This window comes from Electrophorus electricus, chromosome 8 (assembly GCF_013358815.1).
Source record: "Electrophorus electricus isolate fEleEle1 chromosome 8, fEleEle1.pri, whole genome shotgun sequence".
In the NCBI taxonomy this organism is placed as follows: Eukaryota; Metazoa; Chordata; class Actinopteri; order Gymnotiformes; family Gymnotidae; genus Electrophorus; species Electrophorus electricus.
The window spans coordinates 21,889,578-21,912,800 of NC_049542.1; the positions used below are offsets into that span (position 1 = coordinate 21,889,578).

Genomic DNA, 23,223 nt, shown 5'->3' on the forward strand with positions numbered 1-23,223 from the left:
TTCACATTGCATCTGCCAATGTTGTTTCAATGATTTGTGAAAAAAGTAGAATGTAGAATGTTGGTGGAGGGAGGGAGGTTTGATATAATGTACAACAGATTACAAATTACTATAAACAAAAAGATAAAAGTTTTAAATATAAAACATTATCCAAGAGAGTCTGCCTTAATGGGGGTTTTGTGGAATTAACTTTGCCCATATAACTTTGTTCCAGAATAGCTGCAGAATTTGATTGTAGGCCTTATAATAAATGACTGGACCTCATGGCTTTTTCACCGGACATCCTCACAGCTGCGATTAGTTTCCTAAGTGCACTTTTCCCTGTACTTCTAAATTGATTGAAACAAAATGTCACAATTATGCCCTGTAGCTCAATCATTAATTATTCATCAATTAGCATTTTTTCTCCTTGCCTTTTTCCCCCTTCTAAACTGATTTTTCATTCAGTTTGCAGAGATGTATGGTTCCCCTGCTGTTAACCAGTCCAAAGTCATTCGTTTCTGGCTTTGCAATTAAACCTGCTGCATTATTCATCATGCCCAACTCGAAAGGCCTGCATGGGAAATTAACTCAGAGAAATGAAGTTTTTGCTCAGGTTTGAACAGATGCCATTGGCCTCAGCTGAGAGAAAGGATAGAGTTTATTGTGATCAAAAGAGCATCAAGCCAGTCTGTCTACAGGTAAAATACACATGTTGACAGAAGCTCCTATAGAATGTCTTTTGTGTCTAAATGTCTTTTGTGTCTAAATGTCTAAATGTGCACTTTCACTATGAAACACACACTACTAACATAATACTTGTGATTAAACAAATGGATCACAGTAATATACTTATTTAGTGACAAAAACCTACAATAAATGGTTTATTAAATATACTTCTAAGAGTCAAATCATTTGCAACCTTGATGACAGTAAAAAGGAAATAATACCATTATTAACATTTTTTTCCAATAAAATGTTGCATTATATAAATGGATCCACTGACTCACTAACAGCACATTTAAACTATGAAGCCAATCACTGATAAAATACTGCCATCTGGTGATATATAAGCAAACTGAATGTCAAAAACATTAGCAATATTTTTTGTTTGAATGGTAAAATCAGCAAAAGCACTGTGATAACCACTGTAGAAAGACAGAAACCATTACAAAAATTATAAAGAAAAGAGCAAGAAAGCACATCATTGTAATGGTTAGATTTTAGCAACCCCATAGTAAGAGTGTCCACTCTTGTTGAAGCAGGAGTATGAGCATAACAGGACTCGAACTGGAATATTTTGTGATCTTTTTATTCCCATATCCTAGCAAAGAGAGAGGACAGCAACTTAATACATATCAGCTATTGTGTAAACATATGACAGTTCAACAAGGCAGAAAAATCAGTGCCCTTAAAAAGACCTTTTTAGGTGGCTACAGTCCTTCTGCATGCACAACACCAAAATCATGCTACTGGCCAAGAACAGATGGCCAAGTTAGAGGTTAGAGTGAGAGAGGGTCAGTTGTGTACCTTCTGGAGGTTGATGAACTGCACACACTCCACCCAGGTGGTGAGAAAGGGCTGGAGGCACAGGGCACAACTGCTCCAGCGCGAGAGCATGCTCTACAGGGCCGGGTAAAGGGGCAGAGCCCGGGACACCACTGACAACTTATTCAAGTTTTCCTTCAGGACAAGCCTGGCAGCGTGCTCCTAACCAGAAAACAGTCACTAGTGCAACCTGAGCATGTTTTGCTAATAAACTCCACACTATATAAACAGGTGCATATGTACTGTGCCAAGGCAGTGTGGAGGCCCACATGATATGCAAAGTTATCATTTAAGTGTCTTACCTTTAATGAAAGAACCTCCAGCTCTTGAGTAGACTCCAAAAGCTCAAGCTTAACCAAGTTGTTTGCCTCAAAGAGCAACACCTCTAAGGCAAGAAACTGGAACTGAGAGATGTAATTGGTACTTTAACTGCTGGAGCACTTTATCGTTATATTTATGACTGTGACCATCATACTTTGACAATGACTTACACCAGTTGGAAACATTGATAGTTGGTTACCAGCAACATCTAAGATCTTCAAATTTTTCAGTCCATGGACACCCTTTGGAAAAGCTTAAGTTGTTCTGATTCATTGCAGTATTTGAAACAACCTACTATGCACCAATGTATAATGTTCTTACAATAATGTTCACTGTGTTATTTACTGTGTAGAAGAGACTAACGTGCAACCCACCTCTGGTAGGTCTGTAAGGTTGTTCCTTGCTAAGTGCAATTTCCTCAATTGCGTTAAATTATACAGCTGCTGAGGTATTTCTGTCAGCTTGTTATTGTTCAAATTGATCTCAGTCAACTTCTTAAGCAATCCCAATTCTGCAGGAATCTCTTTCAACTGATTATCCGAAAGACTGATAATTTCCAAATTACAAAGTCTGTAAATCAAAATATTCAGGGATATGGTTTGTGTGAAGACACTGGCATTTTGTATTGTAGTTACACAGTTAGGTCCAAACAAATGCTAAATAGCAAACTAAAAAAAATTACCTCTGTATTTCTGAAGGAATGTGTGAGATTTTGTTGTGATTCAGGTTAAGGACCCTTAGGTTTGGTAGGCCTTCTGATATAAATAAATACTTCCAATTTCAAATGATCAAATGGTGAATGAACAGACTATGCATATTCATTTTTTCAGTTATATTGCCCATCTTACCTAAAATATCTGGATGCAAACTGGAAATTTTATTTCCAAACAAATATAGTTTTTTCAGACTGTTCAGACGCTTTAGCACTGCTGGAATGTCCTCAAAATCATTATTCCCCAGATTAAGTTCTGCCAACTAAAGTAGCAAACAGCCAAATATAAGGTTACAGCAAGCGATGACATTCAACGAATGGTAGAATATGGATTTTTAACCTACTTGTCGTAGAGACTGCAATTCAGGAGGCAAACTCGCAAGAGAGTTGTTGTTTAATTGTAGAGCCAAAACCCACGTTAACCTTGAAAACGATTTAGGAAGCGTATCTATGTTTCTGGAGCTTAAATTAATTTTCTTAGCGTTGGCTTTCAATGCCCGTACTATTAACTCGTTTGCCATTAAAACAGACTAACTGCCTCAAGAAAGCTTTTTATCAATGTTTCCATAGAAACACTACGATATTTTCCAAAATAATCTGACCACACTGCCCCCTAGAGGCGCCAAAAATAATAAAACTCGCACCAAAAGGAACAACCAAGAGTAACACGTAATTATTAAAAAGTTATTTTTACTTTAATACAATATCACTGTTACTATGTAGCCTCCTACGCCAAGAAAGCTGGCAGGTACTTGGCTATAATTACAATATGCTGAGAATATTATAACAATAATTATGATATATATTGCTGAAAACTGTTGACACTCATCACTACTTCTTCCCCTCCAAGTCTCATTGCTGATTTAGTATTTGTGTGTTCATTATCTGAAAGTTTTTGTTTTTTGCCACTGTCTAAAAGTAAGACAATGTACAGTATAGACAAATTTGCAGAATTTGTGTCACTAATTGTCATTAATTCACTCTTGATCTTCACTTGCAGTATCTCTCAGTGTTTGCACAGAATTGTAGTGCTCCCCCAGTCCATATGCATGTCTCATATAACTGAAAGAACAGTAGAAAAGTTAAACATTGTGTCAGTGTTTACACCATATATATGAGAAAATATACATTATAATGATAATTTTGAAAATAGTTACATGAGCATTACTGGTGGTTTAGCATATTCTTCACCAATAGTAATAGTAGGTGAATCAGCTTGAATAACCTCTATTGGTAACTGGAGGACATGTGTAAGAGCTCTTAACTGCATTGGAAAAAAAAAAAAGATGATTAAATTTTTTTTTCAAATCTGTATATAACAAATGAATACTAACAAATGATGCTAAAATATCTTATACCAAATAATTTACATAATGGTGTCAGGTATATACCTTTAAAAAGTGCAAATCTATATACACACACACATACCAATGAATGCAATTACATAGCTTTAGCAATCAGAAGTCCTAGCTAAGCCGTCATTACCTCTAATTGTCCACCCCAAGCAGCTGTTTCTGCAACATCATTGCAGTACTTTTCAAATTCATCTGCATTTTTAAAAATAAATGTTTTTACACATCACACCTGTTTAAGCAGACACTCAGCCCAGAAATTATTCTTGATTATTTGATGCCAACATAATTCATTCACTCAACAGATGTTCAATGTGTAGTGGGAAACAATCTACTGCTCACCTGCAGTGCACATGTTTCCGGTGTTGGGGTTGGTGAGGAAGGGCAGGAAGTCATCTGAGTGGTTCCGCATATACTGGGCTGTTTGAGCACGGAGCTCCCTGATCCCGAGGGATCCGCTGCGATCCATCAGCTGGTGCTCCACAGCGCGATACATGCAGTGGCCATCTGAGCAGATCTCTCGGATCTGCAAGTGCATCTCTGCCAGCTTTTTCCTCAGTTTTAGATCCTCCTGGTGCCTAGAGCCTGACAGGTTCTCTACCTCGGCCTCCGCAATGCGATTCTCTCTCTCCCTCTCCTGGGCAGCCTTCTTGTCCTGGACATTTTTAACAGCATGACAGCCAGAGCTAAAAGGGTCTCAAGACAGTCAGAAACTTTTTAAAGATAGTGATATTTTGAGAGTTGGGACACAAAGTATGGTTTCAACTAATTATAGCGGAAGAGTACAACGTATTTTCTTTCCACTCACTCGTCTCTTCTGTGCCTTAGATATTCGGCCCTGTTTAACCTCCGTTTCCTCTCGACCAGCCAGATTCATGGAATCGACCGCATCCGCAACCTCATCAACCTTGATATAATCAACGAAACAATTCTTGTATCATGTCCAAAACATTAAATCCTGTCTGAAAACACAAGAGGGCATTCTGGGGGATAAGTCAATTTAAGCCTTTCAAATTCATATAAATGACCATATATTACCTTGTCTGCAGCGTTAGAATTCTGAAGGTGTTGGAGTTCGTTCTCGTGTTTTTGATTGAGCTCGGCTTCTAATTTAGCAATGTCTTCAGTTAGCTGCTTCCTCCTTTTCTTGTCATTTTTAGGTACAGCATTTTTCATACTCTGTATTTTAGCTAAAAGGGGGCGATACAAGCCACATTAGTGTACCTTAATTCAAATACAGCATCCCAAAAATCAAGTCAAAGCTGTTAGCTGTCTGAACAGTAAGTAGAGCTAAATAGCTTGTTAGCTAGGTTAGGAAGTCAAGCACGGATTGTTAATTCAATAGCAGAGCCTTTGCAATTTTGATCATAAAAATAATGCGAAAAGAACGACCAGGCTCCAGAGGGTATTGGTTTTGTGTGACAATATCAATTAAAAAAAATACACTAGCCAAAGCTTTTATTCTGCATCACATACAATAAGCCGCCAAACTACATAACCTTGCAGGTCTTTCTTTTCCTTGCGATGTTGTTTCACCAACAATTCTTCCGCTGTTTCCACTTCCTCCATGGTCAAATCGTGATCAGACAACTCAGAGCTGCAATAGATTGGTACTAAGAAGTAAATACTACTGCTCCAAAGCTTGCCATTGCCTAGAGTAGAATAAGAAAAATAAATAAATAACTGTCAGAGCTTATGCCAGAATCGTGCCATGCTCGAAAGTGGATCAGTGTGAATTCAGAAATTGTAAATGAGCCTGCTAATTCTTTTCAAAATTAAAGTCATTTTTTAGTGCAAACACAAACTGGGATGGATGGATGGATTTGCATGGAATAACCAAAACCTTCAATACCTTTTCAAAATAGCCCCCTGAGTATTATTATTAATATGTAAAACCATAATTTTATGGATTACTCACGTTTCAGTGATTGACTTGAAATATAAGATAGACAGGTGTACTTTATGATGATAATAATGTATAATAATGATGATGATGATGATGATGATGATGATGATAAACTAGTTTCACCTTGTGGAAATTCAGAACCACTTTTCTTGCACAGCTGAGGAAGGAAAGTCCAAAACATCCTGTTTCTTTGGAAACCTTCTATATTTGCCACGCTTGAAACCTTAGGCTACAAAATACAAGGCATACACAACCTTCAGTGTCCAAAACTAAAGGCTCAAAGCACCACCTATTGATATGAAGAGCTGACCATGCAGACCAACTTAAGCATTGCCTAAAACTATAATATGTATATGGCTTAATGCCACACACCTGGATACTTGTAATCCAGGTCCAAGTCACTAATATCATAAGGACCTTCACCAAGAACTCAATGAGGACCAGAGGACAATAATAGAAGCCAACTCAAAGACAATTTCCTGGGTGATCATGAGTATAGTTCATGCCAAAGAGATACACTGTTCCCACTGTTATTCTGCTTAGGCTTGAATCGTGTTAGCCAGATAATCAATAAAAGTGGGTATTGGCACAGATTCATGAGTGAGACCATCATCAGCCACCTCCTTTACATAGATCACTTGGTTGTACACCAAGACAGAAAGGGACATTGACTCCCTGATCCATCTAAGATCCATAGTAAGAACATTGCAATGTCATTTGCACATAAAAACAAAAAAGCGATCAAGATTGAGCGATTTGGACTATCACAAGACCATAGCAAACCTGGAGGACAGCTACAAATACCTGGGGATACTCCAGTCACACAGAAACCATGAGGCAGAAATAAGAGCAATAGCAACATCCAAGTATTTCCATAGGGTAAAGCAGACCCTCAAAAGCCATATGAATGGGAATAATAAGACCAAAGCCATAAACACATATGCCCTGCCAGTCAGCAGATACCCTGCAGCCACTATAAACTGGATAGGACACGAGTTTCAAGCTGCTGAAGTCAAGACGAAGAAATTCCTCACAATGCATGGTGCACTCTACCGAAGGCCCAACATCCAAAGGCTGTACACCAGCTGGATGGGGAAGGGGCCTAAAAATTTAAGATTATCCTTTTGATCATAAAAATTGTGGTGTCACTCTCTGCAGTTTTATATGGATAGTAAAATAAGAAAGTTTTTGTCTTGGTTCCAGTACTCACAGACATAAGTGATGGTTATCTGCTCAAAGGTAAAGTTTATAAAGAGTGATTTTACTAAAAGTAACAATCCAAATTCTTAGTAAATATAATTTTTGTTGTTGTTATTGCTATATTTTGAAATATTTTGCACTTATGTAATTGAACATATTGCAGACAGATCAAAGGCTTAAATCTTATTTACTAAAATTAATAAAATGCTAACTAGCAGTAAGATAAGACACAAATGCAGGTTTATGATTTCTATTTAAAGAAATGTTTATCAAAGCGTACTGCAACACTGCATTAGATATCATTTTGTAATTATTCTGTTATCCTTTGCTAGGACATATTTATGCTGTGCCTTGTGGATGCTAGTGACTCTTGGGAGCAGGCATTGATCTTAGCTCTAAGTGAAAAGCTAGTGAGTATACAACTTCTTTTACATAATACTGTATATTACATAATACATTGTTTTACTAATGTTTGTTTATTAATTGTCTAATAATTTCTGCATTTTTTTTTGTGCCAAGCATCTGTCTACACTGTTGTACAAGATGAACATAGATCAGAGAGGACAGAGAGCCTCAAGAGGCCCCTCAGCCTATCACTGATCTGGGCGAAAATCAGATAGAAAAAACATCTTATTTTCCAGTTAAATATGCAGCATTTCCTTGCAATGTAACTAACACTTTTACACTTTACCTTATACCTTACCTTATACCTATACCTAAGTATACATGAATTGACAGCTGCACAATACGTAATAATATTCAGATTATGATAAAATAATTTTGATAAAATAATTTTTGTTGGTTTGTTTTGATTCTTTCAAACATTTTTCAAACTGTTTGAATAGTAAAAACAAACAAAACCCCCCCCCCCCAAAAAACCCAACTATTACCATGGTGAGTGATGTTACTATTGCTTGCTACATTGCAAAAACAAAAGACAAATACATGTCATTCTGTTCTCTTGAATTCCTTTTTAACATGTCCAGAGGACTGAGTTTCACAGCATGTAAGTGCTACCGAGAGACCGACTAGAACGTCAAACTAGAGATCATCTAGAATAAATTGCATGTTTATTTTGTATGTATATTGTGAAGCAATGTATTACTTAAAGCAATTCTTGATGAAATTATTAATATCAAAATTGGAGTATAATTAAGAAGTTCTTAATTACAATTAAGAAAAGTTCTGTTTTTATCTGACCGTTGAACAGAATTTAACTCAGTGGGTTTGGATGGACAACACACCACTTCACGATGGGGGGTGGGGGGGTGTTTAAGTCATTTCTTATTTTATTACTAAATCTGCACTGCAGAAATGTGCCAAAAGAACCAGACAATTGAAGCCAGGAGCCAGCTGGCTAGAGATCAGCATGCATGTTTTCTATGCCAAATCATTCAAAAATAACGTGTGAAACTATATCGCACACCAATAAAAGGCAGTTAATATAACTTTGTGCTTGCACTATGGAACAAAGAAAATGGCCATAGCTCAGCCAGTGCTTAAACCATGAGAAGAATGGGGAAAACTATTAGTATTTCAGTTTTTCCTTCCTTTCTGTCCAGTGCTGCTTCTCAACCATTTAAAACTGGTATCTTGTATGTAAAGAAGTAAAAACTGCATGCGTTTGTACAATCTTATTCAGTATATGAACGAGTAAAATGCATCACAATTGATTTTTTGTGATTCACAAAAGCTTTTTATATATAAAAAAAAAGAAAAAAAAAGAAGAAGAATTAATAACAACATTGGGTCAAATGAATATCTCATCATGAGGTCAATGCACTTTAACTTGATGCAGTGCAATGGTCAGATTTTCACAATTGCCATTCCAAACATTCGTTGAACACCTTCAGAAAAAAATGGCACACGTTTGAAACCAACAAGTACTACTTCCTTTAGTGTTACAGAAAAACATGGGAAGTGAATAAATCATGATAGGAAATAGTTTACACAAATGTGTAATGGAAAAGATACTAGTCAGCAGCTGTTGTGTTTTTGTAGTTATTTTTTTGACCTTCTTTACAAACCTTTTTTTTATCTCAAGAAGTTCTATGCTACAGCTATGAGAACATAAAAGGAAAACTGAGCAATACACACAGCAAAGTGATTTACAAAAACAGTCTGATAAAAGGGTTGTGCGCTAAGGTATTTGGGTCCAACTGTCTGAGTCCAATATTCTGTTCTATTCAGTCCAGTCAGTTCTGTCATCTGACATCATAATGCATTCTGGGTTCTCCATTTCCCACCCAGCAGGATGCACCCATTGAGTGACTGTGTATTATAATTAGAACCATTACCGGGGGCCCCACAATATCTCCTGCTGGTTAGTTTCTCCACTAATTTCCTGTTTAAGTTCTTGAAAGTGTATGAATCCCAGACACATGGGTGTCCATGGGCTCTTCAGTCAGAATTGGAAGGATTGTCTGAGTCGAATGCCACAGAGGATTTCTCTGTCTCCAGGTGCAGCTCTCGTACGGTGAGGATGCGTGTGAGCATGCTGTCCAGCCCCTCGTCATCCAGCGCCATTGAAGAAAACCACAGCGGACTGTTGGGCACGCAGGAGCGCTCAGGACGCAGGTAGAACACGTTGATGCGCTGCTTCACTGTGGCTGAGCTGAAGGCAGCGACGAAAACATCCCCATGTTAGTTCAAACTCACATTATGTCAAGCAAACAGCAGGTTTGGCAAAAAGTCAAGCACAAAATTACAGACCTGGGGTGTCCAATCTTTTCCACAAGGGACAAGAAAATATGAGCACTCATGATCAACTCGCTGAATACCAAGACCAGCAGAATAAATGAAAATAACAAATCGGTCTCTCTTTTTTGTTAGAATGAAAACCCACTGCCACATTAGTCCTTTGCAGAAAAGACTGGACACTCTTGCCATAAATGGCTTCCAATGGGAACCAGTCACTGCATGCATAACAAACCAACAGTGCCATAGGCCTACCATTTGGAGAGGTAGAACTCATAGAGCCTCACAGGGCAGCGAAGAGGGTTCTCTGCATTCTCCTGCATTTCCAGCACCACATCGTCCTCCTCCGCCTGTTCCTCATCCCCCCTCTTCCTCTTGGCTGGGACTCCATCTGAGTCTGGAACAGCTAGAAAACATGACGCACTCAGGGGTTAATGTGTACAACAAGAGCACCACACTCACTAAAGGCAGATTCTTTTCTTCCAAGGCAAGACGACTTTATATAGTTTTGTTTATAATGGATGTCACTGCATCTGGTTGATGATTTTTTGGGTTTTCATGTAAAGTGAGAAATCCATGACCTTGGCGATCAAGACTAGTAGAAGCAGAAAGATGATAAGTCAAGATAAAAAAAGAGGAGGACGAAGCACTCACGGGCACTTTTGCCTTCTTTAGGCACGGGTGGGTAGAAGCGGAGGCAGGCCACCTTAGCTCCATTGTGGGTACGTGTGCAGCGCATGACGTGGGCAAAGGAGAGGCGGCGGTGTTGCGCCAAGGTGCGGAAGCAAAAGTGCTTGGTGCAGAAGAACAGCAGCGTGTTGAGCAGCACGCTGGGGGAGAAGGCGCCCAGCTGCTTACACTCCCATAGGTACTCCTCCTCCACTCGAGAGTGCACGTAGCCTACACGCCCGCGTGCACACAGACACAAAAGGGTTAATTCATGTTTAAGTAGTGATAATCCGTAAACACTGAATATAAAAAGATAAATACAAACCATATTTAAGAGTTCATTGAGCTTAACAATAAAAACTTTATACTGGATTGCTGAACAAAAATGAATGAAACAAATTTCTCACCACTTGGCAGTATAGTGGGTTTCCAGTCTTTGAGAATGCTGGTTATGCTTTGGCTGAATTTAGCGTAGAATAGGTCAGCAAAAATGTTCTCCATTCTGCTATTTTCAAATAGGTGCTGTACCAAAAGATTGGAAATAACCATCTCAGATATGCATGCTGCCTCATATTCTGGTAAAGCAGCTGCAAGCATGCGGTTCCTACCTGCTGGATGCCTAAACAGAGATAATATATGCTGTCTGGACTGTATGTTTCTCCGTTAGGACGGCGAGCTTCACTGATGAACTTGCAGAGACCGTAGCTCAGCTCAGCTGTGCTACACTGAAGCAGGTCCTCTTTTAGCGTCATGCTGCGAGCTGGTTCAACAAACCAGAGTAAGTGCGAGCATTACATAGCCAGGTTTTAAATTACATAACTCAAAACAGCATTGGCTGTTAAATAAATTCACACTTGGTACAATTATAATTAGGGACCTACTAAATTCATGGGAAAAAATGGTTCATTTCACAGACCTCATTTCTAAAGAATTATGGATTTAATCAATTTTAAAAGACAAATGCTGCATTTCCCAGACTTTATTAAAGGGTAGTAACTAGTAGGGTAGTCTCTAATGTTACATTTTAGGACATCCTCCATGCAATGTTCTCATTTGACTCGTCTTAATAGCAACAGGCCAAAAAAAAAAAAAAGTGATGAGCTTTGACATCTAATTGTGTGCTGTCCAGATAAGGCATGTATCCAATATTGTTTCACTAATTTATCTGCACTTCATGTAAAATTTGATATTTCATGGAGAAAAGGCTGATTTCATGGTCTGTGAATTTGATAGGGCTCTAACTATAAAAGGTACAACACTAAGTGGTGAAATACAAATTAATGAATTGTAGAATGCACCCGTGCAGTGAGACTGTAGGGCTAAAAACTTAGAGTTTAGAATTTAGAGACTTACAGCCCAACTTGGGCATCTCCAAGTTGGGTTGGCTGTTCCTCCAGCGTATCCAGCTCTTCCATGTCTGGATACCATACTCTTTGTGCAGCTTGGAGATGTTGGGAAGACCAGCCATATCTGATGCCGGGGTTACTTCACGCTTGCGGGCCTGTGGTCAGACATCAGACTCTGGTTTCTCACAGTCAAGCAACTCAATTGGGAAAAATAAACTCTATACATATCACCACTAGATCAGTTTAAAAGGTCTGTGTGTTACAGGAATTAGTGGACTAAGTTATTGCTGCTTGCGGGGATAATATCTAAGAGCGTTTGAGCGCTTGGCGAAGGACATTCATACTCGTTTCTTCTGGGGGAAGCCATCGCGGCCTCTCCTGCGTGGTCTGAGTCGGGTATTTGCTTGGGACTTCTCCTTTTTGGACTGCTGCTCTAAAAGCTCAAAGCACTCTGCCAATTACAAGGTCAATCATGAGCAATCTGTTTAGAGCTCAGGGAATATACCTCAATGGCTGCATGCTTTGCCATAGGTGAGGAGTGAGAACAGATGCTCTTACCAACTGGGAAGTCAGCCTCTAGGTCCATATGTGACTCTTGTGCGGTGAGGGCGGGGGACTGCTTGGACTGGGGTGCTTTTTCACACTCCGAGGCACGACCCCCTCTAGTGGCACTGGAGACACTGTCTTCCTCCCAGCTGAGATGACTGGACAAGGCTTCCAAATCAAAATCTTCAATGAAGTTATCATTTTGGTCTGAGGAACAAGAGTTCTGCATTAGTCACATTAGACATAACCCAAGCAAATAAATGACATGCATCACTGAAGACTTCACAATCTGTGACAGCCCATTTGCAGACTTCACAACTGCCAAATTAATATTCGGTACCGTCATCCAGATATTTGAGTGGTTACAGTTTAACAATCTTGAAAATAACAAATAAATACATATGCTATTTAAAACATTTGGGTATAAAATGCTTCAATTTACAGCATTTAGATGACCTATAAAACATCAGACTCAATTGAAATAACTATTGTTTCCAAACTTTTCCAAAATTAAGGAATTATCAGAATACAAACCAAAACAAAACATGCCTTGAAATGTAGTTTGATTAAGCAAAACTGTACAATTGACCACATTAGACAGTGTTATTACAAAGCAATGTTATTATTTATTATCAGCATTGCCCCTATAGAGCAAAGTACATCCAATACTTGCAATATTTTGAGGAAAGTCATCTGACCAGTGACAGCTTTTCGTGAGTGCAGGCTTGACCACTAGCTGCATGGCAACACTACCGCAGAGGCATCTGTCATCTTTTTCCAGATCCCTGCCACCCCCTTTGTGTTCACCTCCACGGGAGACAGCTTGTTCTTTTTCACTGTCCTCTGCCACCATCTCGGCCATCATGATCAGGTCGGCCTCCAACGGGTTGTCTGGGATTTTCTCCTTGATCTTCTGAATGGTCTCCACAATTTGCTCAGCGCTGTCCAGAGTCGTGGGGAGGAACATCGGCACCGGCACCTACAAGGACACAGACAAAGAGCGACAATACACCTTAGCTGGCATTGGTAGGCACTCCATAGATGGAGATGAGCATCCACATTGTATCTGAATGTGCAAAAAAAGTCCAGAGAGCAGATATCGACAGCTCACCGGTAGAGGAAGTCCCATCCCAACTGGCGTGTACTGTGTGTAGAGCTGCATAGGTACAGGCACAAACACTGGCACAGGTAAGGGTAACACTATCACTTTTGGTTGGGCTTCATCTGTGGACAAACACACGTGCACGCACAAAGCACACACAAGCATGAGTACTGTGAGCTAAGCATGTGTTATTTTAAGTGATATGATCAGTACCTGTTTGTGTGGTAATATCAGATGAATTGGGCTTGCAGGATGTGCCCTTGTTCTGATTCAGGGGTTTACAGAGCAAAGCTTTGTTCTTGAGTATTCTGGGGGGAGGAGCTGAAGGAGGTTTTACAGCATCTGTCTGAGTGCTAGCCTATAAAAAGCACAGAATACTGCTCAGAAACAACTCACCCCCTCATCAAAATCATAGCACATTTGTAGAACCTCTTTGCTCAGGGCACTGGCAATTTCAGCATACAATCATTACAATCCAACTAAGGCACAAGTCACAGCACAAAGCAGCAAAAACCAAAGTAAACAGCCACCATTCAAATTCTCAGCATCTTTAAACTTGAACATTCACTCAGATGGTCACACTGTGCACACTTACATGACCCATGACCTTTACACCAGCAGGGATGGTTCCTAAAACACAAAGGCAAGATCTTATAAGAAGTGCCCGAAAGGGAAAGACTTGCTAGTGCTGATGCAGCTGTTGGCAGAAGCCCCTAGAGGAAGAGAAAGTACCTTGCAAGGCAGCACATCCCATCACAGGAGGCTGTCCATTGGTGGCGCTGGATAATGATATGACATTGGCAATGACAGGTGTGGCATCTTTCCCTCCCTGTGGTGTATGAGCTGCCATGCTGTTGGGGGCTGCAGGAGAGGCCACAGGTGCTATGGGCACTGGCCCTACGGAGATTGAGACAGGGGAGGGTGAGGCAGAGGGCAAAGACTGAGGGCAGCCACTTGGTGACAGGCCAGCTACCAATAAGGCTTTCCTTGGTCTTACCCTGCGTGAGCGGAGTCTTGGGGGTGAGGTTGACAGGTGCTGCTGCATTGCCTTGAACGCTGCAGAAGTACATGAGACACTGGAGGTTGCAGAAGTGCTTGATTTCGCCGAGCCACTTCACAGACTCAAGCATCTGTCTGGTACGCTTGCACATGCTGCACTTAGCTACCTGTCCAGCGCATTTAAAGTGTGGAACATAAAAGTTTATGCAAATGAGCTTACCAATATACATAGTGGACTGTTATTTAAAAGGAAAGAAAAAAATGAGTACAAACAAAATCATTTTCAGGCATTACCTCACAGAACAGCAGCGTGTACTGTGACAAACATTCATTCCCACAAAACTCCTCCTTTTTGCCTCCAAAAACACTGGTCACAACAGTCTGGGAGGTGCCGCTGCAGTACAGGCAGCTGCGACAGTGCTGCTTCCCCCAGCGTTTGGCCAGGTCATGCTTGTAGAGAAGCTTGCAACCTGCGAAGCAGCAGACACTTATGCCCTGAGGCTGGTTGGCACCATGCGAAGAAATGGGTGGTAGTCTACTGAGTTATGTTCTACAGAAGCACTAATATTGAGCGAGAGGGGCTTACCTTCACTGCAGAAAGAGCAGTCCACATTGTTGATCCTTTTCACCTCCTTCACCACCTTGTCAATTTTGCAGTATACACACTGTGCCATAATGTAGTTGGTCCTTCTGAACTCGTCAATACATGCCTTGTCACAGAACGCATACATCTTTCCCTGTGAGATCATATAGAACGCAAAGCAGGCAATTAAATCCATGATGAGAACATCAGGCAATTCAGAGCATTCTTCATCCACAAGTTTCTAGAAAACTCTTTCGGAGTGTAAAAAAACAAAGCAACAACAAAACAAAGCTACAAAAACAACAATAAACCCCAGACACAGCATTGTGCATGTGGCCAGTGGCAGTGCACAGGGTTGGAAGGGAGGAACCTTAAAATCCAGCAGCTCCGGCTTGCGGAAGAAGGAACGCTGGCACTGGGCACAGGGGATTTTGGTCACTGCTGGGATGCGGAGGACCCCAGAGGCTTTGGAATCCACAGAGATGGGTTTGGTGGGGACCAGCTTTGGCGCAGGTGAAGCCCCGCTGAGCGAAGGTGCCACATTCAGCTGGTTTTGAGAGTTTGACTTATTGAAAGAATCCTAAAGCAAGAGCGGGACAAAGAGCAACATGAAGAAAGTGATGCACAGAGCTTACACATTAAGTGCAGGGGTTACTCTGAATGCTGTGGTGACCAAAAACAAAACAAAAAAAAGGCTCGTCCTTTTGCGCTACCTGAAATGACACAACACAGGAGAAGCAGCAGAAGTTGCGGATGGTGCCATCAGACATGGCCAGGTGGTACTGAGGCACTTGAATTTGCTTACAGTTGTTGCATTCCAGTGCAGTACCTTAATGTGTGTGAAGGAGAGAGAGAGAGAGAGAGAGAGAGAGAGAGAGAGAGAGAGAGAGAGAGAGAGAGAGAGAGAGAGAGAGAGAAAGACAGACAGAGAAATAGACAGAGAAATAACAAAAGCCAACACTGAAAGGAAAGCTGCAATCTGTCTAAATCTTCACAACATAAATAAAGCAAATATATAAAGTAAAATATACATCTGCTAAAGAAGCTGCATTATCATCTACTATCCAATATAGAATGTAATCTCTTCATCCATTCAAATACCCAATGCTGTAGACATTACAAATTATTTGAAAAAAGACCCAGTCTGGGACAGCCATGCACATGGCTATGTTACCTGAAGAGCTGACTGTCTGCACTTTGTGTGCAGTCACACATGCAGAAGAACAGAAGAGCTCCCTGCTGCCTTCCTTGTTTGTGTTCTCCACCATCTCCACCATGGAGCGATAAGCTCGGCACATTGTGCAAGGGACTAGCTTTGTGTACTTCTGCAAAATATTGTATATTGCAAAATTTTGTATAATTGCTCTATATGCACTGCTATTTGCACTCTCTGGCTAGATGCTAACTGTACCTGTGCACCAAGGAAGCAGGTTTACCTTTTTAAAGAACATGACGCAATTCTGACTACAAAACTTTTTTACAGCGCTCTCTATCAGCATAGTGGGACACTGCCCATCTCCACTGTAACAGTAGCCTCCGCAGTGGACGCAGCAGTTCATAGTCAGCTTATTGAAGGCCCTGAATTGGTTGAAGCAGGTGTCACTGCACAGCTTATGGACACCGCCCATGAAGTTAACCTCGTGTCGCATCTAGGAAAGGAGACAGAGGACTCGTTACACAAGACTTAGGGAAGCCGCTCCCTCTCCAGCACATTCCACTACCGGCATCAGCACAGAGACTTTTGGTACTGGCACGTATCCTACACTTGATCCAGAGTGCACTTACAGTGCAGGTCTTTGGGCACATGCTGCATTTGGTACTTTTCTGGTCGGTGGCAAGCACGGAGTTGGCGCCGTCCCGCTTGTAGTTAAATGCACTGAGGCACTTCTGACTACAGAAGTCCTTCACTGCCCCTGCTGAATCCACTGGGGCAATGATCACATCCTTTGGGTTGGAAATCTCCCTGTGTAGGCAGCATGAACAGTGAAGAAGTCACAGTCAGATTAATAATTAATTAAAAACTTACCACTGAAAAAGGTTACCCAATTTTTTTGGAGAAGTATCCATTTATACTGAAAGGCTACTATTTAAAAATATTTTTTCTGTAAACACCATTGATGAACAGGAATTAAAGGCATAAATCTGTACAGAGCTAATTCCAGCAATAGACAAACACTAATTAGTCCTAATCTAAATAAACAAATATATATTTAGCAAAAGATTTGGGTATGAAATTCATATGCTCCTTACATTCCCTGCAGCAATATGGTTTACAAAAACAGATTGATTGGCCTTGACACCGATTTGAAATAATATACTATTGTTTCCATGTTTTTCAACAAATTAAGTAATTAACAGAAAATAAACCAAATGAAACCATTACATCTTAAATCTTAAACTGGAGCTTGATGGATCAAATTCTACACTTCACCATTTTAGACAGGGTGTTATTACTTGTTATAAACACTGCATTTATTCTACAGATTAGCCTTCAATAAATACCTGCCGCACTGAGGACACTCACTTGAGGCAGTAATGACAGATTTTCTTGGGCTTGACCACTAGTTGGGTGGCGGTACTGCTGCAGAGGCAGTGTGTTGAGCAGTAGAGCTGGGGGCAGCCCTTTCGCTGGAATGCTGTCTGGCCCTTCAGGAGAACTTTCTTACAGCCTGAGCATACCACACACAGAGGGCTGGCAGGGGTGCAGGAGGGGACAGCAGATGACGAGTTGGGGGACGCCTTTGCTGAATGAGCCAAGCCTACGGAGCCTGTGGTGGACCCTGTGCTGGACCCTGTGAAACAGAGAGCATGCAACAGCCAAAGGGGATGGCAAGCCTGAAATGACAAACATTCCAATGATACATGAGCTGGAAATGACTGCTTCTCATTTTCGCACCTATAGGTGTAGAGTTTCCCCCAACGGAGAACACCGCACTGATCTTAATCTCATCTGAAGACTTCTGTGTAAATTCCTGCAATCCAATTACAAATATGTCAGCAAATGAAAGGCAGTGCATTTTCCCAGGAGATGTAATAGAACTTGAATCCCATTTGGAATGTGTCAGTAAATAATGTACATTAAGAGTAGCATTTAATTAAGAAATTACTTTTCCTCTTACTGCACTGATATTCCTTTGAGAAAAAACAAACAAAGAAACCTCATGGAATTATATATTACACATAATTCATACTACATATTTGCCTACAACGTCACATTACTAGTACTAATGTCAGTGGGAAAGGATAACGTGGCACTCACTTCATTCATGTCTGGTTCATCCTTGACCCGCCCTGCAGGAGCATGAGGTGCAAGAGCTTTCTCATATTCCTCATCCATAGGCTCATCTTTGATCTTCACTGGAGGTGAACCAGAGATGGGAATGGCCGTTTTCTTCTCAGCCTCAGCCACAGGCTGAACTCGAAGCACTGCCTGTGGTTTGAATGTTTAATTATGAAACACATGAGTGCAAACATGTATTATTGCTGGACTCACGCATTAAAAAGCTTATGCGGCCTGCGCTCACCTTCTGTACAGGCAGGTCTGTCAGCCCATCCTTTGACTCCTGAGATGTCTGATTTTCTGCTGGTTAAACAATTTTGCAATGTGTTCCGTTACAGCTCAGCACAGTTAGTTTCTCAACAAATGTGTGCACTTTCAAAGTACATGAAAAGTGAGGCATTTGTCTTTTTTTCTTACCTGTTCTGTCTGATCCGTCAGATAAAAGGTTTTGGGGTAAGTCTTTAGAAGCCTGATCTTTGCTGTTGGTGGGCTCCAACTCAGTTCTTGTTTCCTCAAAGGGGCTTTCATCTTTATCTTTGACAGAAACTAAAAAAATGAAGAAAAAAAAAAACAACAAATCACTAAATCACATGAAAACCAGAAAGGGAATTTCTATGGATGCTAAACTCATTTTTTTGTAAAAAGTTGCTGCAAGTAATGCCATTATTCAATGACATTTGAAAGCCTGATCATCTTTCTAATAAATACCAATTTATTCATTACGAAGTTTAACATTGATTGATGTCTTTTGGAAAAGAGAATAACACTGCTCACATTCACACTATACTAGATTAAAATAATTAGTCCACACTCACCAATGTTTAGCCAGCTTTCAGAATGCTGCACATCATCTACCTGCATCTTTTCTTCTGTTTGGTCTATATCCATTGGAGTTTCAGCAGAGCTCTCACTTTGTAGGTCCTCCATTGTACTAATAACAGTCGCCTCTAAACAAGCATGTTTTTTTTCTTCCTGCTCTTCCTGTTCTATGCCTTCTGCTGGGGACTCATCTTCCTCTGACTTCTCCTCCATTTCCATGTTTTCCACTTCATTGTCCTCCTCTTTCTCCATCTTCTCATGCTGCTCTGATGTGTCCTTCTCCGTTTCATGCTTCACATTTTCTGTCTGGTTCTCTGGTTGTTCTCCATCCACCTTTTTTGGAATGTTCTGCTCCTGCTCACTCTTTTCTTCCTCTGAACCTCTTTCTGCTTCCAGTGGAAAAACTAAGCCCAGGGCCCCATCTTTCTCCTCCTCACCGTCTCCTTCCTTACACATCATCTCCTCTGGATTTGTGTCCTCCTGATTTCGCCCAGTGCTTTCCTTGTCCAATTCTCTCTCTAGCTCTTGCCTACTTGTCAAATCTTTATCCCTCATTTCTTCTGGATGCTTCTCCTTTTTCTCATTCTGACTATCTTTACATCTTTCTTTTTCCACACCATCCTTTAGCTCTTGGTCTTCCTCCTTATTATGGCCCACACTAAATTTGCCATCCTCTTGAATACGTTCAGTGTTTTCCTTCTCTAATTCCTTGTCTGCCTTCTGCTTGAAGGTCAAATTTTGATTCTCCATCATATCAGTTTGCTTCTCCTCTTCCTCCTCCTGACCACTACTCTGTTGCTGCTCTGTTGTGTTTTTGGGGTCTTTAGACACGCTCTGTTGCTGTTCACTTTCCATATCATCTCTTTGCTTGATGTCTTTGTCTTCCTGCGTTGTCTCCTCACTTCCAAGTGTTCCACCTGCCTCTTCCTGACTCCTCTGATGTTCTTTCTGTTCCACAGTTACTTTAATTTCCCTATCTACTTCTTTTATCTTCTCCAATTCATTACCACTTTTCTTGTTGTCCAACTGTTGGCCCTCTAGATGTCTGAAGTCTGGTTGGCTCACCTCCTCCACCCTCTCCTCATTCTGATTATCTTCCATCAGATTCTCATTACATGCAGGTTCTACCACTGCTGTCTGTGTAGTGCATGGCCTATCTGTGTTCACTTGGATAGGAGAGCCTTGTGTATTCAACATGCCATTAATGGAATTTATTGAATCCCCAGTGCGCTGGTCAACAGAATTCCCCGCCACTTGTAAGGTGGTTTCCATCAGTGTGCCTGCCTCTTCTGGAGACTTAAGGGAGTCAGACATCTCCTAAAAGTCTGAAACACATCATCAAACACACATCATGGCAGGTACTCATTTGAACATCCCGTTTTTTCAATTTTCTACCCAATTAACAATGTCGCAGTGTACTCTGGCTTGGTGTTCCGAATAAGAAAACATTTTAGCTACACCCTTGATTAATGATTTCGTTTCTGCACAACTTTAAACAAATCTCTTGTGTAACAGACGTGAATAAAAAGCTAACGAGCAGCGAAACATATGAACTAAGTTAGCTATCTAGCTAAGCTAGTCCGTTCGCTGGCCGGCTGTGTGGTAGCTAGTTACCCTTGCTATATTACTGTTTATTTTGCAGGATAAATAAGAGATATCCAGGAAACGTTTACACCTTAAACATCCATTGTCTGCAAATCAACCTGAGCACGTATTTACTCTACCTTGCAATTAAAGTGAATATGTATTCTATTGTGTTTTTGAGATCGTTCTGGCTTTTGCTAGTAGATCAGGACGCAGGGCAATGAGGTTGTAGTAGAGAGAATTGTTGAGCTACCGCCGTCAAATTAGTTGCATGCACAGACGTACATGTTAGCTCGCAAATGGAGCACAACTGCATGGAGATAACTACAGCATCGGGCATCATGGCAGTCTCCTAAATAGCTAGCCAACATCGAGACTCAAAATCTGGTGCAGACTCGCTAACAGCATAAGCGCAGCTGGGGAAGGTAGCTAGGGTAGGTAGCTGCTCCGCGTGTTGTTTACAATCTGAGGCTAGCTAGTCAACAGTCCAACCATTTGAAATACTCTACTTACCCAAGAACACGCAGACCCCACAACTAACGATCGGTCACACAAGATGGCCCATGCACAAGTGTTGCAAGATATTATTGTTCAGCAGTGTAACAAAAATAAGATTAAACATATGCATCGCGTGTAATCTAAATATATAGACAGCTAGCTGGCTAACTCCCGCTAGCTAAATCACTTCCGCACGCTGTACACTCCCACGGCAGGAAAACGTGTGGGCTGCTGCAACAACTGCCCCCTGCTGGCTGAAACGGGAATTCCTCCCTGCAAGATTTGCGCGCTCAAGTAGAATTTATCCTAATCAAATGTTGCTTTCTATTTAAAAATTAAAGGTTATGAAGAATATAATTAACATAGACCAAAGAAACATAGCTATCACATTCTCAGGTGCAGAGGCGTTAGAGGTGGCCCTTAAACCCCGCCACCGATTCAGCACTTTAGTAGCGCACTGGCACTACTCACTTTAAAAGTTAGAATATCCCCCGGACCAGGACCCATTCCTTTAGACCCCGTCTTCACTAAGAACGAGATAGAAAATAGACGACATGGACATAAATGCTTTCTTACGAAAGAGGATGTTTTGAAGATTTTACACGTTTCAGGTTACAGAAGGACAAACAAATCAGTTCATATATACATAGTTAGCTAACTTGTCTAAAATGACCGTTTATTGTTAGTGAACGTGAACCAACCGTTATGATGTCGTATCCTGAGCTGGCTAACTAAACATGATATAATGCAAACTGTCTTCACCGTGAAGCAAGCATGGGGATCTTATATATAGTCTATGGGGTCAAACAATTGGAGGCTCGAGTCCCGAATATAAAAATGTCCTAGCGACGCTTATGCTCTGAAGTGTGCTTAACGTATGAGATGATACTAAATAAAAGCTGTTCGCTTTCATTACGTTTGTACGCTTTATTCTATTTACTAATGTGTGAATATACCTTTAGTAATCTGATGGCTATCTTGAGCTGATCTTTCTTTTACTGGTAGGCAATAAATCGTGCATTACGCAGTATAATATAAATATTTGCTAATTACGGTTATTGTAATTACATTTTTTGTGTCCAGTTAGCCACAATATGACAAATTTAAAATGATTAATAAAATAAATTAGACTATTTGTATTATTACTTATCATTTATACTCGTATCGTTCAGTGCTTCAGTTTGTCCAAGACAACTGATACACAGTACCTGTCTTTGTTTGAATGACACATCTCTGACCTCTTTTTCTGACGTTATCATAGAAAATTATATACACACACACACACATTACATTTTATAAAAAATAAAGATTTCGATTAGACATGCAAAGAAAAACGTATTTAATCTGGTTAACTGAGCCAGAGCTCTTATCAATGCTCATCAAATGACTCAGTTCATCTTTATTTATGAAATAGATAGCTGGGGAATAACACAGTGGAAAAGCCATGGCATGTAAAATTGACTTAGGCCATTATGTGGATTTATTGCTGAGGCTGAGGTGTCTTCCTTTCCCTTTGTTGGTGCCAAAGCTTGGTGGCTTTGTTGTCTGTGTCATCCATAAAATCGTCATCAGCTGATTTACTGTCTCCATCTTCTTCCTCTTCAGTCCCCTCAACAGGTAAAAAGATGTGTAGCTGTATTCGAGCTGCTGGTGTGGCTGTGGTGGATAAAGGCCGGCTGGGAAGACAGTGTGTCCCTCTGACAGATAAAGTCTCCTCATGTGGAAGCTGGCAGTGCCGCTTCACCAAAGGTTGCAGTCCATCACATTGTCCAATAGTAAGTCTCTGAGTTGGAGCAATGGGCTGACCTTTCTTTGGAATGGGTCTCAGAGGGTGTGAAAAGTGAGTATAAATAGTATGTTGGATCTCTGATGGCTCTTCAGTGTTTTTAAAAGACTTGCAAAGAGGAAGAGATGAGTTGTGCTTCCAAGGAGAAGGGCGATTTTGGGAAAATTCCTGAAACAACACCTGTTGGCCTGGGGTGAAAATGGAGGCCTCTGTGATGCTGGGGGTTTTCAAAGGACAAAAGAGGACTAAGAGACAAAGAAAACTAAAATAATGTATATGTGTTACATAAACTGGCA

General features: G+C 40.7%; 3 protein-coding genes across 5 annotated transcripts; all 3 read right to left on the reverse strand.

Annotated features, from left to right (window-relative positions):
- Positions 1 to 622: 622 nt before the first annotated feature.
- Positions 623 to 3,145, reverse strand: lrrc69 (leucine rich repeat containing 69). Its single transcript, XM_027001723.2, is given in 8 exon segments — positions 623 to 1,303; positions 1,510 to 1,689; positions 1,830 to 1,931; positions 2,019 to 2,090; positions 2,223 to 2,418; positions 2,531 to 2,603; positions 2,697 to 2,823; positions 2,905 to 3,145. Coding segments are annotated over 8 exon segments (1,035 nt in total). The 5' UTR covers positions 3,082 to 3,145; the 3' UTR covers positions 623 to 1,195.
- Positions 3,146 to 3,233: 88 nt separating this feature from the next.
- On the reverse strand, positions 3,234 to 5,638 carry otud6b (OTU deubiquitinase 6B). Of its 2 annotated transcripts, none has more exons than XM_027001725.2 (7): positions 5,412 to 5,638; positions 4,951 to 5,102; positions 4,721 to 4,819; positions 4,255 to 4,567; positions 4,046 to 4,107; positions 3,729 to 3,824; positions 3,234 to 3,622 (listed from the first exon to the last, which is right to left on the reverse strand). In XM_027001725.2, the coding sequence occupies exons 1-7, from the start codon at positions 5,479 to 5,481 to the stop codon at positions 3,551 to 3,553; spliced, it is 864 nt and encodes a 287-aa protein (XP_026857526.2). In that variant the 5' UTR covers positions 5,482 to 5,638; the 3' UTR covers positions 3,234 to 3,550. The 2 variants fall into 2 exon arrangements, with proteins under 2 accessions (XP_026857526.2, XP_026857525.2); XM_027001724.2 differs by having other exon boundaries at positions 3,718 to 3,824.
- Positions 5,639 to 8,200: 2,562 nt separating this feature from the next.
- Positions 8,201 to 21,341, reverse strand: zmym4 (zinc finger, MYM-type 4). 2 transcript variants are annotated; one of them, XM_027001763.2, is made up of 28 exons: positions 21,157 to 21,341; positions 19,056 to 20,384; positions 18,658 to 18,786; positions 18,485 to 18,540; positions 18,220 to 18,390; positions 17,857 to 17,932; positions 17,485 to 17,752; positions 16,746 to 16,923; positions 16,397 to 16,609; positions 16,135 to 16,285; positions 15,674 to 15,789; positions 15,331 to 15,540; positions 14,964 to 15,114; positions 14,672 to 14,847; positions 14,376 to 14,544; positions 14,111 to 14,275; positions 13,974 to 14,008; positions 13,592 to 13,736; positions 13,388 to 13,500; positions 13,084 to 13,255; positions 12,289 to 12,483; positions 12,075 to 12,181; positions 11,738 to 11,885; positions 10,993 to 11,144; positions 10,792 to 10,906; positions 10,370 to 10,615; positions 9,971 to 10,121; positions 8,201 to 9,632 (listed from the first exon to the last, which is right to left on the reverse strand). In XM_027001763.2, exons 2-28 carry the CDS (start codon positions 20,371 to 20,373, stop codon positions 9,419 to 9,421), a joined length of 5,340 nt encoding a protein of 1,779 aa, XP_026857564.2. In that variant the 5' UTR covers positions 20,374 to 20,384; positions 21,157 to 21,341; the 3' UTR covers positions 8,201 to 9,418. The 2 variants fall into 2 exon arrangements, with proteins under 2 accessions (XP_026857564.2, XP_026857563.2); XM_027001762.2 differs by having other exon boundaries at positions 18,485 to 18,543.
- Between the last annotated feature and the right edge of the window lie 1,882 nt (positions 21,342 to 23,223).